Consider the following 16,310-nt stretch of genomic DNA (forward strand, 5'->3'; position numbering starts at 1 on the left):
ACTGCATGTAATTGACACTACTATAAATGATATGCACAGATACTGATATAAAAATCCAGTATAAAACCTTTAAAAAAACTTACTTAGAAGCTCCTAATTTAGCATTGTTGATGAGATTAGCCTGGGACACCCACTGAAAGGGGCTGAGAGCAGAACCTCCTATATGAAAAGACACACTATACAAACAGAAGCATTTTGAAGTCTGTATACATGTAAAACTTTGGGGCTTGGTTAGGAGTCTGAAAATTAGCACAATGTTATTAAAAAATATAAAAACCTTTCATTTTTTTTACAAAAACACACCCAGATGGGCTATATAAATGGATCATCAGCAAAACATTTATGCAAAGAAAATTTTAGTGTACAATGTCCCTTAGTTACTATAACGAAGAATGCTTCTTTCTTTCATGTAATTAGCAAGAGTCCATGAGCTAGTGACGTATGGGATATACATTCCTACCAGGAGGGGCAAAGTTTCCCAAACCTCAAAATGCCTATAAATACACCCCTCACCACACCCACAAATCAGTTTTACAAACTTTGCCTCCTGTGGAGGTGGTGAAGTAAGTTTGTGCTAGATTCTACGTTGATATGCGCTCTGCAACAGGTTGGAGCCCGGTTTTCCTCTCAGCTTGCAGTGAATGTCAGAGGGATGTGAAGAGAGTATTGCCTATTTGAATTCAATGATCTCCTTCTACGGGGTCTATTTCATAGGTTCTCTGTTATCGGTCGTAGAGATTCATCTCTTACCTCCCTTTTCAGATTGACGATATACTCTTATATATACCATTACCTCTACTGATTCTCGTTTCAGTACTGGTTTGGCTTTCTACTACATGTAGATGAGTGTCCTGGGGTAAGTAAGTCTTATTTTCTGTGACACACTAAGCTATGGTTGGGCACTTTTTTATAAAGTTCTAAATATATGTGTTTAAACATTTATTTGCCTAGATTCAGGATGTTCAACGTTCCTTATTTCAGACAGTCAGTTTCATATTTGGGATAATGCATATTAATAAATCATTTTTTCTTACCTTAAAATTTGACTTTTTTCCTGTGGGCTGTTAGGCTCGCGGGGGCTGAAAATGCTTCATTTTATTGCGTCATTCTTGGTGCGGACTTTCTTGGCGCAAAAATTTTCTTGTCATTTCCGGCGTCATACGTGTCGCCGGAAGTTGCGTCATTTTTTTGACGTTTTTGGCGCCAAAAAATGTCGGCGTTACCGGATGTGGCGCCATTTTTGGCGCCAAAAGCATTTAGGCGCCAAATAATGTGGGCGGCTTTTTTGGCGCTAAAAAATTCGAGCGTCATTGTTGTTTCCACAATATTTAAGTCTCATTATTTATTGCTTCTGGTTGCTAGAAGCTTGTTCATTGGCATTTTTTTTTTCCCATTCCTGAAACTGTCATTTAAGGAATTTGATCTTTTTTGCTTTATATGTTTTTTCTATTACATATTGCAAGATGTCTCAGATTGACTTGAATCAGAAGCCACTTCTGGAAAAACGCTTAACTGAGTTTCAGTTCTACCAAAGCTAAGTTCATTTATTTTAAATGTTATAAATGTTTATCTTTAGCTATGGTTTGTAATAAGTTATTATGATATACTTTTACATGCAGAATCCATTAGTGTTTATGCTTTATATATTTCCATTCTTACATCTTATGTACAAGAAATATTTAGAAGATTTATAAGAAATTTCTCTTGTAAGGTGTATCCAGTCCACGGATCATCCATTACTTGTGGGATATTCTCATTCCCAACAGGAAGTTGCAAGAGGACACCCACAGCAGAGCTGTAATATAGCTCCTCCCCTAACTGTCATAGCCAGTCATTCTCTTGCAACTCTCAACAAGCTAGGATGTTGTAGGAGAGAGTGGTTAAATATAGTTAGTTTATTTTCTTCAATCAAAAGTTTGTTATTTTTAAATAGTACCGGAGTTGTGCTATTTTATCTCAGGCAGTAAATAGAAGAAGAATCTGCCTGAGGTTTCTATGATCTTAGCAGGTTGTAACTAAGATCCATTGCTATTCTCACATATGTCTGAGGGGATTACACAGATGAGGTAACTTCAGCGAGAGAATGGCGTGCAGTTTATTCTGCTATCAGGTATGTGCAGTTATAATTTTTTCTAGAGATGGAAAACACTAGAAAATGCTGCTGATACCGGATTAATGTAAGTTAAGCCTGAATACAGTGATTTAATAACGACTGGTATCATGCTTACTCCCAGGGGTAATACCCTTATGATATTGCAATATAAACGTTTGCTGGCATGTTTAATCGTTTTTATATATGCATTGGTGATAAAACTTTATTGGGGCCTAGTTTTTTCCACATGGCTGGCTTAAATTTTGACTAGAAACAGTTTTACTGAGGCTTTCCACTGTTATAGTATAAAAGTTACAGTTGGTGCAGTTAAAATTACAAACTGTGACATCCAGCTTCCCTCAGGAGTCCCCTGTATGCTATAGGACATCTCTAAAGGGCTCAAAGGCTTTCCAAAGTCGTTTATTGGGGAAGGTAGGACCACAGCTTGCTGTGGCAGTTGGTTGTGACTGTTAAAAAAAAAAAAAAAAAAAGTCTATTTCATTTTTTTTTTTTGTATTTGTTTTTTGAACTAAGGGGTTAATCATCCATTTGCAAGTGGATGCAATGCTCTGCTAGCCTATTACATACACTGTAAAAATTTCGTTTGATTTACTGCATTTTTTCACTGTTTTTCAAATTCTGACAAAATTTGTTTCTCTTAAAGGCACAGTACCGTTTTTTATATTTGCTTGTTAACTTGATTTAAAGTGTTTTTCCAAGCTTGCTAGTCTCATTGCTAGTCTGTATAAACATGTCTGACATAGAAGAAACTCCTTGTTCATTATGTTTAAAAGCCATGGTGGAACCCCCTCTTAGAATGTGTACCAAATGTACTGATTTCATTTTATGCAATAAAGATCATATTCTGTTTTTAAAAAAATTATCACCAGAGGAATCTGAGGAGGGGAAAGTTATGCCGACTAACTCTCCCCACGTGTCAGACCCTTTGACTCCCGCCCAAGGGACTCACGCTCAAATGGCGCCAAGTACATCTAGGGCGCCCATAGCGTTTACTTTATATAGCGCTGCGGAATCTGTTGGCGCTTTACAAATAACCGATAATAAATAAATAATAAATACAAGACATGGCGGCAGTCATGGATAATACACTGTCAGCGGTATTAGCCAGACTACCTGAACTTAGAGGTTAGCGAGATAGCTCTGGGGTGAGACAAAATGCAGAGCATACTGACGCTTTAAGAACCATGTCTGATACTGCCTCACAATATGCAGAAGCTGTGGAAGGAGAGCTTCAGTCAGTGGGTGATGTTAATGACTAAGGAAAGATACCTGATTCTAATATTTCTACATTTAAATTTAAGCTTGAACACCTCCGCGTGTTACTTAGGGAGGTTTTAGCTGCTCTGAATGACTGTGATACCATTGCAGTGCCAGAGAAATTTTGTAGACTGGATAAATGCTTTGCAGTGCCGGTGTGTACTGATGTTTTTCCAATACTTAAAAGGTTTACAGAAATTATTAATAAGGAATGGGATAGACCAGGTGTGCCGTTCTCTTCCCCTCCTATTTTTAGAAAAATGTTTTCCAATAGACGCCACCACACGAGACTTATGGCAGACAGTCCCTAAGGTGGAGGGAGCAGTTTCTACTCTAGCAAAGCGTACTACTATCCCTGTCGAGGACAGTTGTGCTTTTTTAGAGCCAATGGATAAAAAATTAGAAGGTTACCTTAAGAAAATATTTATTCAACAAGGTTTTATCCTACAGCCCATTGCATGCATTGCCCCTGTCACTGCTGCTGCGGCGTACTGGTTTGAGTCTCTGGAAGAGGCTTTACAGGTAGAGACTCCATTGGATGACATACTTGGCAAACTTAGAGCACTTAAGCTAGCCAATTATTTATTTCTGATGCCATTGTTCATTTGAATAAACTAACGGCTAAGAATTCTGGTTTTGCTATACAGGCGCGCAGAGCGCTATGGCTTAAATCATGGTCAGCTGACGTGACTTTAAAATCTAAGCTACTTAACATTCCCTTCAAGGGGCAGACCCTATTTGGGCCTGGTTTGAAGGAGATTATTGCTGATATCACGGGAGGAAAAGGTTGTGCCCTTCCTCAGGACAGGTCCAAATCTAGGGCCAAACAGTCTAATTTTCGTGCCTTTCGAAACTTCAAGGCAGGTGCGGCATCAACTTCCTCTAATAATAAACAAGAGGGAACTTTTGCTCAATAAAAGACGGTCTGGAGACCAAACCAGACCTGGAAAAAAGGTAAGCAGGTCAAAAAGCCTGCTGCTGCCTCTAAGACAGCATGAAGGAACGACCCCCTATCCGGTAACGGATCTAGTAGGGGGCAGACTTTCACTCTTCGCCCAGGCATGGGCAAGAGATGTTCAGGATCCCTGGGCGTTGGAAATTATATCCCAGGGATATCTTCTGGACTTCAAAGCTTCCCCCCCAAAAGGGAGATTTCACCTTTCACAATTATCTGCAAACCAGATAAAGAGTGAGGCATTCTTACACTGTGTACGAGACCTCCTAGTTATGGGAGTGATCCATCCAGTTCCAAAGGAGGAACAGGGTTTTTACTTAAATCTATTTGTGGTTCCCAAAAAAGAGGGAACCTTCAGACCGATTTTGGATCTAAAGATCTTAAACAAATTCCTCAAAGTTCCGTCGTTCAAGATGGAAACTATTCGTACCATCCTACCACTGATCCAGGAGGGTCAATATATGACTACAGTGGATCTAAAGGATGCTTATCTTCACATTCCGATACACAAAGATCATCATCGGTTTCTCAGGTTTGCCTTTCAAGACAGGCATTACCAGTTGTAGCTCTTCCCTTTGGATTAGCTACAGCCCCAAGAATCTTTACAAAGGTTCTAGGGTCGCTTTTGGCGGTCCTAAGGCCGCGGGGCATAGCAGTAGCCCCTTATTTAGACGACATCCTGATACAGGCGTCAAACTTCCAAATTGCCAAGTCTCATACGGACGTAGTACTGGCATTTCTGAGGTCGCATGGGTGGAAAGTGAACGAGGAAAAGTGTTCTCTATCCCCACTCACAAGAGTTTCCTTTCTAGGGACTCTGATAGATTCTGTAGAAATGAAAATTTACCTTGACGGAGTCCAGGTTATCAAAGCTTCTAAATTCCTGTCGGGTTCTTCATTCCATTCCGCGCTCTTTGGTGGCTCAGTGTACGGAAGTAATCGGCTTAATGGTAGCGGCAATGGACAAAGTGCCGTTTGCACGCTTACATCTCAGACTGCTGCAACTATGCAGGCTCAGTCAGTGGAGCGGGGATTACACAGATTTGGCCCCTCAACTGAATCTGGACCAAGAGACCAGGGATCCTCTTCCCTGGTGGCTATCTCGGGTCCATCTGTCCAAAGGTATGACCTTCGCAGGCCAGATTGGACTATTGTAACAACAAATGCCAGCCTTCTAGGTTGGGATGCAGTCTGAAACTCCCTGAAGGCTCAGGGATCGTGGACTCAGGAGGAGTCTCTCCTTCCAATAAATATTCTGGAACTAAGAGCGATATTCAAGGCTCTTCAGGTTTGGCCTCAGTTAGCAACTCTGAGGTACATCAGATTTCAGTCGGTCAACATCACGACTGTAGCTTACATCAACCATCGAGGGGGAACAAGAAGTTCCCTAGAGATGTTAGAAGTTTCAAAAATAATTATCTGGGCAGAGATTCACTCTTGCCACCTATCAGCTATCCATATCCCAGGTGTAGAGCACTGGGAGGCGGATTTTCTAAGTCGTCAGACTTTTCATCCGGGAGAGTGGGAACTCCATCCGGAGGTATTTGCACAACTGATTCTCCGTTGGGGCAAACCAGAACTGGATCTCATGGCGTCTCGCCAGAACGCCAAGCTTCCGTGTTACGGATCCAGGTCCAGGGATCCCAAGGCGACACTGATAGATACTCTAGCAGCGCCCTGGTCTTTCAACCTGGCTTATGTGTTTCCACCGTTTCCTCTGCTCCCTCGACTGATTGCCAAGATCAAGCAGGAGAGAGCATCGGTGATTCTGATAGCACCTGCGTGGCCACGCAGGACCTGGTATTCAGATCTAGTGGACATGTCATCCTTTCCACCATGGTCTCTGCCTCTGAGACAGGACCTTCTACTTCAGTGACCTTTCAACCATCCAAATCTAATTTCTCTGAGGCTGACTGCCTGGATATTGAATGCTTGATTTTATCAAAGCGTGGCTTCTCCGAGTCAGTTATTGATACCTTTAATACAGGCACGAAAGCCTGTCACCAGGAAAATTTACCATAAGGTATGGCGTAGATATCTTTATTGGTGTGAATCCAAGGGTTACTCATGGAGTAAGGTCAGGATTCCTAGGATTTTATCTTTTCTCCAAGAAGGTTTGGAAAAAGGATTGTCAGCTAGTTTCTTAAAGGGGCAGATTTTTGCTCTGTCTATTCTTTTGCACTAGCGTCTGGCAGATGTTCCAGACGTTCAGGCATTTTGTCAGGCTTTAGTTTGAATCAAGCCTGTGTTTAAACCTGTTGCTCCACCATGGAGCTTAAACTTGGTTCTTAAGGTTCTTCAAGGAGTTCCGTTTGAACCTCTTCATTCCATAGATATCAAACTTTTATCTTGGAAAGTTCTTTTTTTTTTTTTTTTTTTTGTAGCTATTTCCTCGGCTCGTAGAGTCTCTGAGCTATCTGCCTTACAATGTGATTCTCCTTATCTGATTTTTCATACGGATAAGGTAGTCCTGCGTACCAAACCTGGGTTCTTACCTAAGGTGGTATCTAACAAGAATATCAATCAAGAGATTGTGGTTCCATCCTTGTGTTACACAATCTGGACGTGGTCTGTGCTTTAAAGTTTTACTTACAAGCTACTAAAGATTTTCGTCAAACATCTGCTTTGTTTGTTGTCTACTCTGGACAGAGGAGAGGTCAAAAGGCTTTGGCAACCTCTTTTTCTTTTTGGCTAAGAAGCTTAATCCGCTTAGCCTATGAGACTGCTGGACAACAGCCTCCTGAAAGGATTACAGCTCATTCCACTAGAGCTGTGGCTTCCACTTGGGCCTTTAAAAATGAGGCTTCTGTTGAACAGATTTGCAAGGCGGCGACTTGGTCTTCGCTTCATACTTTTTCAAAATTTTACAAATTTGATACTTTTGCTTCTTCGGAGGCTATATTTGGGAGAAAGGTTTTACAGGCAGTGGTTCCTTCCATTTAAGTTCCTGCCTTGTCCCTCTCTTCATCCGTGTACTTTAGCTTTGGTATTGGTATCCCACAAGTAATGGATGATCCGTGGACTGGATATACCTTACAAGAGAAAACACAATTTATGCTTACCTGATAAATTTATTTCTCTTGTGGTGTATCCAGTCCACGGCCCGCCCTGTCATTTTAAGGCAGGTAATTTTTAAATTTAAACTACAGTAACCACTACACCCTATGGTTCCTCCTTTCTCAGCTTGTTTTCGGTCGAATGACTGGCTATGACAGTTAGGGGAGGAGCTATATTACAGTTCTGCTGTGGGTGTCCTCTTGCAACTTCCTGTTGGGAATGAGAATATCCCACAAATAATGGATGATCCGTGGACTGGATACACCACAAGAGAAATAAATTTATCAGGTAAGCATAAATTGTGTTATTTTTCTGATTCTATTTTAAAGGCTTTGTCTGACTTCGTGCCTTCTAATAAAATGTTTAGGTCTTTTTCACTTCTTTTTTAATTATTGAAGTTTCAAATGACCAACAACATACTGATTTATCCTTCTCTGATGGTGTTTTTTCTCTTTCAGAAATTTTCTTCATCAGATATTGACACTAACAAATCTACTTTTTTATTATTTTTCTATTATTAAAGTACATTTGTTCTTTGTTGAAAAGGTGTTGATTATTTTGGATATTAAGGTAACTAGTTCTTTAAGACTAGCTGACACTATTTCTGCCTATTTATTTCTTCTGTGTTTTCAGAGGTTTTTCTTTCCAATTCCCCATTCTAGGGAATGGAATAGGCTGAGAATTTTCTTTTATTCCTTCTTCAAAGGTTTTAAACTATATTCTTTGCCAGCAGTTAAATTCAATTTGGAGGGTTCTCCAATTTATTGGGGCTATCTCTACTTCTACTAATTATGCTATTGTTTCTATAGCAAAATAGTATTTATTTTCCTTTAGATAGTTGTATCTTATTTATGGAAAATTATTTAGTTTCTGGTCCTGTGATTTATTTGGATATTGCAATTGCTTCATTTTTTCTGTTTACTTTAAGATCAAGTATCAGATTATGATTTATTTTAGCATTGTTAAGGGACAACATTTACTAGACTAGGTGCTGTTGCATTTGTCTTGTTGTTTTGCATTTATTGATTATGCAAGTCCACTGTATTGACTGGTCCTTTAAACTGGACTATCATGCTAATAATTTCATTTGTGTCTTCATTTTATTGAATATTTTCGCAAATTAGGGTTAATCTATGTTTTTAGCTATTTTAGCTAGAAGAATTTTGTGATTTTTTAAAAAAAAAAATCCATATTTCTTTTGTTCTAACATAATCAATTATTTGTTTTATAATTGGATTCAATTCTTAACTGTTACTCTGGGCTTCAAGATTGAGTTATAAGACTAAAACTTTAAGCTTATACTAGTTTGGTTGTTCTTATTAAGGAACGAATTCCTGAGTTCTTTCCCAAGTAACATGTTTTTAATTGGGGTTCGAAATCAGCTCCCTAATATTGCGATGTACATGCCGTATTCCAGCTTGGCTGGTAAGGGGCAGGTTAAGACTTCTTTGAAATGTATTTGGTTCTATTTTGTCCAAATTTCTTTGATTTTATTCCAGTAAGGCTAACACTTTCTTTAAGTGTGTTTCTGTCCTATATATTTTGGATACTGTTGAAGCATAGCTAGGCACCCATGGGGTTCAAGCGCTGCTCAGACCTGGAATCTTCTGGGTTATTTCTTCCAGTTCCTTTTTTAGGAACCGGTTTTGGAGTTTTATTCAAACTATTTTGCCTTTTTATGGTCATTGATAGCATTATTTGTTTTCCTTAGATACAATAAATGCATATTTTCATTTTTCTGTTTTCAATCAGATTATTTTCTGAGGATGCGGAATCTCATATGATTCACTTGCTCTTCAGGACATAGTTAGAGGATCTTTTTTTCGAAAGCTCTTGATTCCTCAAACAAGGGTCACCTTTTTTAGGTTTCCAGATAGTTTGTGTCACTGTCTTTGTCTCTATCGGACAAGGGATAATTCTATTGTGTTCCGTCTGTCGGTACCTTTAGTCTCTATTATTTCCTTCAGTTGCTATATATGCACAGAAGTTTTAGGTCTTATGGCCTCAGCATTGGATTCAATTCCCTTTGCTCATTTTCAACATGAAAGAACCTTTTCCAGTCTTTTATGAGTGTTGTTTCTTCTAGAACATGGTTGGAGGATCAATTTACCAAAAAGTTCGTTGATTCCTCAGACAAGGGTAACCTTTTTAGGTTTCCTGATAGATTCAGTGTCCTTGACTCTGTCTCTGACAGACAAGAGACGTCTGAAATTGGTTTCAGCTTGTCGAAACCTTCAGTCTCAATCTTTCCCTTTGGTAGCCTTATGCATGGAAATTTTAGGTCTTATGACTGCTGCATTGGACGCGGTCCCCTTTGCTCGTTTTCACATGCGACTTCTTCAGCTCTGTATGCTGAACCAGTGGTGCAGGGATTATACAGATATCTCAATTAATATCTTTGAAACCGATTTTACGACACTCTCTGACGTGGTGGACAGACCACCATCGTTTAGTTCAGGGGGCTTCTTTTTGTTCTTCCAACCTGGACTGTGATTTTAACAGATGCAAGTCTGACAGGTTGGGGAGCTGTTTGGGGGTCTCTGACAGCACAAGGGGTTTGGGAATCTCAGAAGGTGAGATTACCAATCAATATTTTGGAACTCCGTGCAATTTTCAGGGCTCTTCAGTCATGGCCTCTTCTAAAGAGAGAGTCGTTCATTTGTTTTCAGACGGACAATGTCACAACTGTGGCATATGTCAATCATCAAGGAGGGACTCACAGTCCTCTGGCTATGAAAGAAGTATTTTGAATTCTGGTATGGGCGGAATCCAGCTCCTGTCTAATTTCTGCGGTTCATATCTCAGGTATAGACAATTGGGAAGCGGATTATCTCAGTCGCCAAACGTTACATCCGGGCGAATGGTCTCTTCACCCAGAGGTATTTCTTCAGATTGTTCAAATTTGGGGACTTCCAGAAATAGATCTGATGGCTTCTCATCTAAACAAGAAGCTTCCCAGGTATCTGTCCAGATCCAGGGATCCTCAGGCGGAGGCAGTGGATGCATTGTCACTTCCTTGGAAGTATCATCCTGCCTATATCTTTCCGCCTCTAGTTCTTCTTCCAAGAGTAATTTCCAAGATTCTAAAGGAGTGCTCGTTTGTTCTGCTGGTGGCTCCAGCATGGCCTCACAGGTTTTGGTATGCGGTTCTTGTCCGGATGGCCACTTGCCAACCGTGGACTCTTCCGTTAAGACCAGACCTATCACAAGGTCCTTTTTTTCCATCAGGATCTCAAATCCTTAAATTTGAAGGTATGGAGATTGAACGCTTGATTCTCAGTCATAGAGGTTTCTCTTACTCTCTAATTAATACTATGTTACAGGCTCGTAAATCTGTATCTAGGAAGATATATTATCGAGTCTGGAAGATTTACATTTCTTGGTGTTTTTCTCATCATATTTCTTGGCATTCTTTTAGAATTCCTAGAATTTTACAGTTTCCTCAGGATGGTTTGGATAAAGGTTTGTCTGCAAGTTCCTTGAAAGGACAAATCTCTGCTCTTTCTGTTCTTTTTCACAGAAAGATTGCTAGTCTTCCTGATATTCATTGTTTTGTACAAGCTTCGGTTCGTATAAAACCTGTTATTAAGTCAATTTCTCCTCCTTGAAGTTTGAATTTGGTTCTGGGGGCTCTTCAAGCTCCTCCTTTTGAACCTATGCATTCGCTGGACATTAAATTACTTTCTTGGAAAGTTTTGTTTCTTTTGGCCATCTCTTCTGCTAGAAGAGTTTCTGATTTATCTGCTCTTTCTTGTGAGTCTCCTTTTCTGATTTTTCATCAGGATAAGGCGGTGTTGCGAACTTCTTTTAATTTTTACCTAAGGTTGTGAATTCTAACAACATTAGTAGAGAAATTGTGGTTCCTTCATTGTGTCCTAATCCTAAGAATTCTAAGGGAAGATCGTTGCATTCTTTGGATGTAGTTAGAGCTTTGAAATATGTTGAAGCTACTAAAAATTTCCGAAAGACTTCTAGTCTATTTGTTATCTTTTCCGGTTCTAGGAAAGGTCAGAAGGCCTCTGCCATTTTTTTGGCGTCTTGGTTAAAGTCTTTGATTCATCATGCTTATGTCGAGTCGGGTAAAACTCCGCCTCAAAGGATTACAGCTCATTCTACTAGGTCAGTTTCTACTTCCTGGGCGTTTAGGAATGAAGCTTCGGTTGATCAGATTTGCAAAGCAGCAACTTGGTCTTTGCATACTTTTACTAAATTCTACCATTTTTGATGTGTTTTCTTCTTCTGAAGCAGTTTTTTTTTCATTATAAGATTTAAACTTTATTTTGGGTGTGGATTATTTTCAGCGGAATTTTTATTTTATCCCTCCCTCTCTAGTGACTCTTGCGTGGAAGATCCACATCTTGGGTAGTCATTATCCCATACGTCACTAGCTTATGGACTCTTGCTAATTACATGAAAGAAAACATAATTTATGTAAGAATTTACCTGATAAATTCATTTCTTTCATATTAGCAAGAGTCCATGAAGCCCACCCTTTTTTGTGGTGGTTATGATTTTTTTGTATAAAGCACAATTATTCCAATTCCTTATTTTTTATGCTTTCGCACTTTTGTCTTATCACCCCACTTCTTGGCTATGCGTTAAACTGATTTGTGGGTGTGGTGAGGGGTGTATTTATAGGCATTTTGAGGTTTGGGAAACTTTGCCCCTCCTGGTAGGAATGTATATCCCATACGTCACTAGCTCATGGACTCTTGCTAATATGAAAGAAATGAATTTATCAGGTAAGTTCTTACATAAATTATGTTTTTATCATGATTGTAGATGCAAAACTGATAATCCACCTTTTACAAATGTGACTGCTGAGAATCGTAGGGAGGAGGGTGAAGTAAACAAAAGCTTACATAAATTGCCTAAAAGTACTAACCCAAACCTCCCTGTGAGAAAGTGAATCTAGCACAATTTTTAGATGTATTTTACAGCAAAAGGTAGCAAAATAATGTATATTGCAATAATGTTTCACTTGCAATAATGAAACATGCATTGTTGAAATGTCAAGTTTAATGGTCTTTTAAGAATTTTGGATAGTGGCATGTAATGACATTGAGAGCATGTGCCTATTTCATTCTTATCTAGATATGAATACCGTTTACCAGTGCTGCACGAACAATATTGTGTCCTGTTTCACTGGAAAAATTTAATAACTGGGGTTTTTGGGGGTTTTTGTTTTTTGGGGTTTTTTTTTATGAAAATGTAACATTTAATAATTTAAACAGACTGTGTGTGTGAGTGAGAGGCTGTGTGTGTGTTTGTGGTAGAGTGTGTGTGTTCCTGTCTCATTTAAAAAAAGATACTGGACCATCTTAGCTGGCTCGACACTTCCACAGCGTAGTTGTTTTACTACCTTTCAGGCTTGACAACCCATATTAATGTGTACACACATTTTAGTGACTTGGCCAAAAACCGCACAAGATTTTTGCGCACACTCCTCAATAAAATTAGAGGGAACCAGCACTATGACTCAAAATTATGGGTAAAAACAGAACACGATATGCTAAAATCTGAACACCTAGGAGTGCACTTTTGGACATCTAAGAATAAGAATCGACTAAACTCCTCTTGTAACGAACTAATTAAACACATGCTACATGGGAGAAAGTGCTAAATACATACCCACTCCTTTCCTCGCAATACTCACCACTCACCCCCCTAACAGATAACCCAGAATTTACACCAGGCTTAAGCTATATTAAAAAATCATTACAAGATACAGTCGGGTCCTTACATATTTTCAACTTAGCAACGGAAACAATCACTTATACCCAACCAGAATTAATGAATAGAGGTCTTCCTTTCTTTCATCAATGGTACCCATATTACCAATGCCATTCATATATATGTAAGCACAAAATAAATGCAAACTATGCTCACATAACGGAAAGGTTATTTACACACACTCACTCATTTATGGCATCCTACTGCAAACTAGCCCAGGGTATATTCCGCAATTCCTACTCAACTGGGGTTCAGAATTAGATATTGACTTCTCATTAAAAGAATCTCTTACATTTTTCGTAACATGAAACAATCTTCCATCTCGTGCAGAACGCTAGAAATGAACTATAAAATATTACTTAGATGGTACTTAACCCCGAGCAGACTTAAAAAAAAATATATACTACAAGTTCAAATGTATGCTGGAGGTGTAACATAGGAATAGGAAATATGGCTAATGTATGGTGGGAGTGTCAAACCTTATTATCATTCTGGGAAACTATAGCTATAGAAACTTCTTGTATCCTAAACATAGATATCCCATTAAAACGAAACATTTGGCTATTCCATGGCTCCTCCCCCCCTCTTTCCTGACTGAACATAAAAAAAATTGCTTAATGTAATATGCAATGCTGCAAAACATACAATTGTCAAAAACTGGGAATCGACTGAAATACCTACAGTAGCTACTTGGATAAACACTTGCAACACAATGTTAAGTTTGGAAGAATACCACTATTTACAAACCAAACAAATCACTGTCTATCAGAATATCATGTTTTATTTGGAATCCTATATGGCGTCAAAATTTCCAAAACATTAACAGTATATAACAGATGCACTCTGAAAAATGTTACACCAAATATATAAATCTAATAAATTTAGTCCGGGCTCATCTCACGTCTAAATGGAGAAATACTCAGTCCAAACTACTGATATTTGCCTGTGCTTTGTTGATACCAAACTTTAGTTTTTTTCTGTTATTCTATGTACACTATTCATTCTAAATTGTATTACTTAAATTGTTGGACCAAAAACAAATAACTTGTACATCATATTATATTCATATTCTCTTTTGACTGGTTGTACAAAGATGTCAAATGTAATATGTATACTTATTTGGTCAATAAAAAATAGAAAAATTAGAGGGAACGTTGGTTGCAACACCGTGTTTACTGGGTCGCAATGAGATTTATGAAAGTGTGGTATGGTGTGTGTGTTGTATGAGGTGTGTGTGTCTGTGTGTTGTATGAGAGTGTGATGTGTGTGTTATTACATTTTACAACACTTTTTTAAGTTTGACTACAATCCATACGTACAGATTTGTCACTTTGCCAAAAATTGCAGCCATTTGGTTGCTTATTACTTCAGAAATTTTCAGATCAAGCATAAAAATAGGGTTGCAAAAATGTATATGTGTGGGGGGGGGGGTTTGAAGAATGCTGGTCTAATATTCTCATTCTTTTTGTCCTAGTGCTGTGTGTAAGAAAGTTGAGGATAGAGCCATCTTATTTAGGGAAAGCTGGCATGAAATAGAGACCAGAAAAATGAAATTACTCCATGTAAGAATTAGTTTCTAATGTCATCTTTTTTGTGTCTTGATTTGCAGAGCGTTTCCTCCCCTGATAGTTCGCCAGAAGTAAACCGTAGAGTTTGCCGTCAAGAGGTAACTCTTTATCCTACTTAAAATTATTCAAAGGAGATTTCTTTGCATTTACATTTTAATGTTTCTAATATCCTCTTCCTCTAGCATTTGTAATGTAGGATTTTTTTTTTTTTTCTACTCTAAACATTTAGATTTTGATGGCTGGTGTTGAGAAAATACTTGGTGGTTTTGATTATGAAATCTACACATTGCAATACAATATCCCATCGTCAAAATATATAATAATAAAAAAAGTATTTGGTGTAGGGTTAACAGGAAGATTATTGTGGGGAAAAAAGAGGTTTTAATATGAGCATCCTAAGTTACAATAGTTTTTAGAAGTGTAATTCTTGCTCCTTCTTTTATTGTACATAGATTAGTATGCTTAAACAAATCACTGCTTCTTTAAAGAAATATATGGCTGCCTTCACAATATTTTGCATGTCTCCAGTTTTAGGTACATTTGTCTATTCCGTTAAGAACCAGGGCTATTTTTAAATTCTCTTTCTCCAACATAGGTGTGTCCGGTCCACGGCGTCATCCTTACTTGTGGGATATTCTCTTCCCCAACAGGAAATGGCAAAGAGCCCAGCAAAGCTGGTCACATGATCCCTCCTAGGCTCCGCCTACCCCAGTCATTCTCTTTGCCGTTGTACAGGCAACATCTCCACGGAGATGGCTTAGAGTTTTTTAGTGTTTAACTGTAGTTTTTATTATTCAATCAAGAGTTTGTTATTTTGAAATAGTGCTGGCATGTACTATTTACTCAGAAACAGAAAAGAGATGAAGATTTCTGTTTGTATGAGGAAAATGATTTTAGCAACCGTCACTAAAATCCATGGCTGTTCCACACAGGACTGTTGAGAGCAATTAACTTCAGTTGGGGGAACAGTGAGCAGTCTCTTGCTGCTTGAGGTATGACACATTCTAACAAGACGATGTAATGCTGGAAGCTGTCATTTTCCCTATGGGATCCGGTAAGCCATGTTTATTACGATCGTAAATAAGGGCTTCACAAGGGCTTATTAAGACTGTAGACTTTTTCTGGGCTAAATCGATTCATTATTAACACATATTTAGCCTTGAGGAATCATTTTATCTGGGTATTTTGATATAATAATATCGGCAGGCACTGTTTTAGACACCTTATTCTTTAGGGGCTTTCCCAAAGCATAGGCAGAGCCTCATTTTCGCGCCGGTGTTGCGCACTTGTTTTTGTGAGGCATGGCATGCAGTCGCATGTGAGAGGAGCTCTGATACTTAGAAAAGACTTTCTGAAGGCGTCATTTGGTATCGTATTCCCCTTTGGGCTTGGTTGGGTCTCAGCAAAGCAGATACCAGGGACTGTAAAGGGGTTAAAGTTCAAAACGGCTCCGGTTCCGTTATTTTAAGGGTTAAAGCTTCCAAATTTGGTGTGCAATACTTTTAAGGCTTTAAGACACTGTGGTGAAAATTTGGTGAATTTTGAACAATTCCTTCATGTTTTTTCGCAATTGCAGTAATAAAGTGTGTTCAGTTTAAAATTTAAAGTGACAGTAACGGTTTTATTT

At 38.7% G+C, this 16,310-nt stretch overlaps 1 protein-coding gene across 5 annotated transcripts in view; it reads left to right on the forward strand.

Moving 5' to 3' along the window:
• KMT2E (lysine methyltransferase 2E (inactive)) overlaps nt 1–16,310 on the forward strand; it is a 464,054-nt gene that overhangs the window by 357,618 nt on the left and 90,126 nt on the right. For all 5 annotated transcript variants that reach the window (XM_053716547.1, XM_053716548.1, XM_053716550.1 and 2 more), the window contains one exon: nt 14,725–14,781. In XM_053716547.1, the coding sequence (XP_053572522.1) occupies nt 14,725–14,781 (57 nt within the window). The remainder of the gene's footprint in view (nt 1–14,724; nt 14,782–16,310) is intronic.

The sequence above is a fragment of the Bombina bombina genome, chromosome 6 (genome assembly GCF_027579735.1).
Source record: "Bombina bombina isolate aBomBom1 chromosome 6, aBomBom1.pri, whole genome shotgun sequence".
In the NCBI taxonomy this organism is placed as follows: Eukaryota; Metazoa; Chordata; class Amphibia; order Anura; family Bombinatoridae; genus Bombina; species Bombina bombina.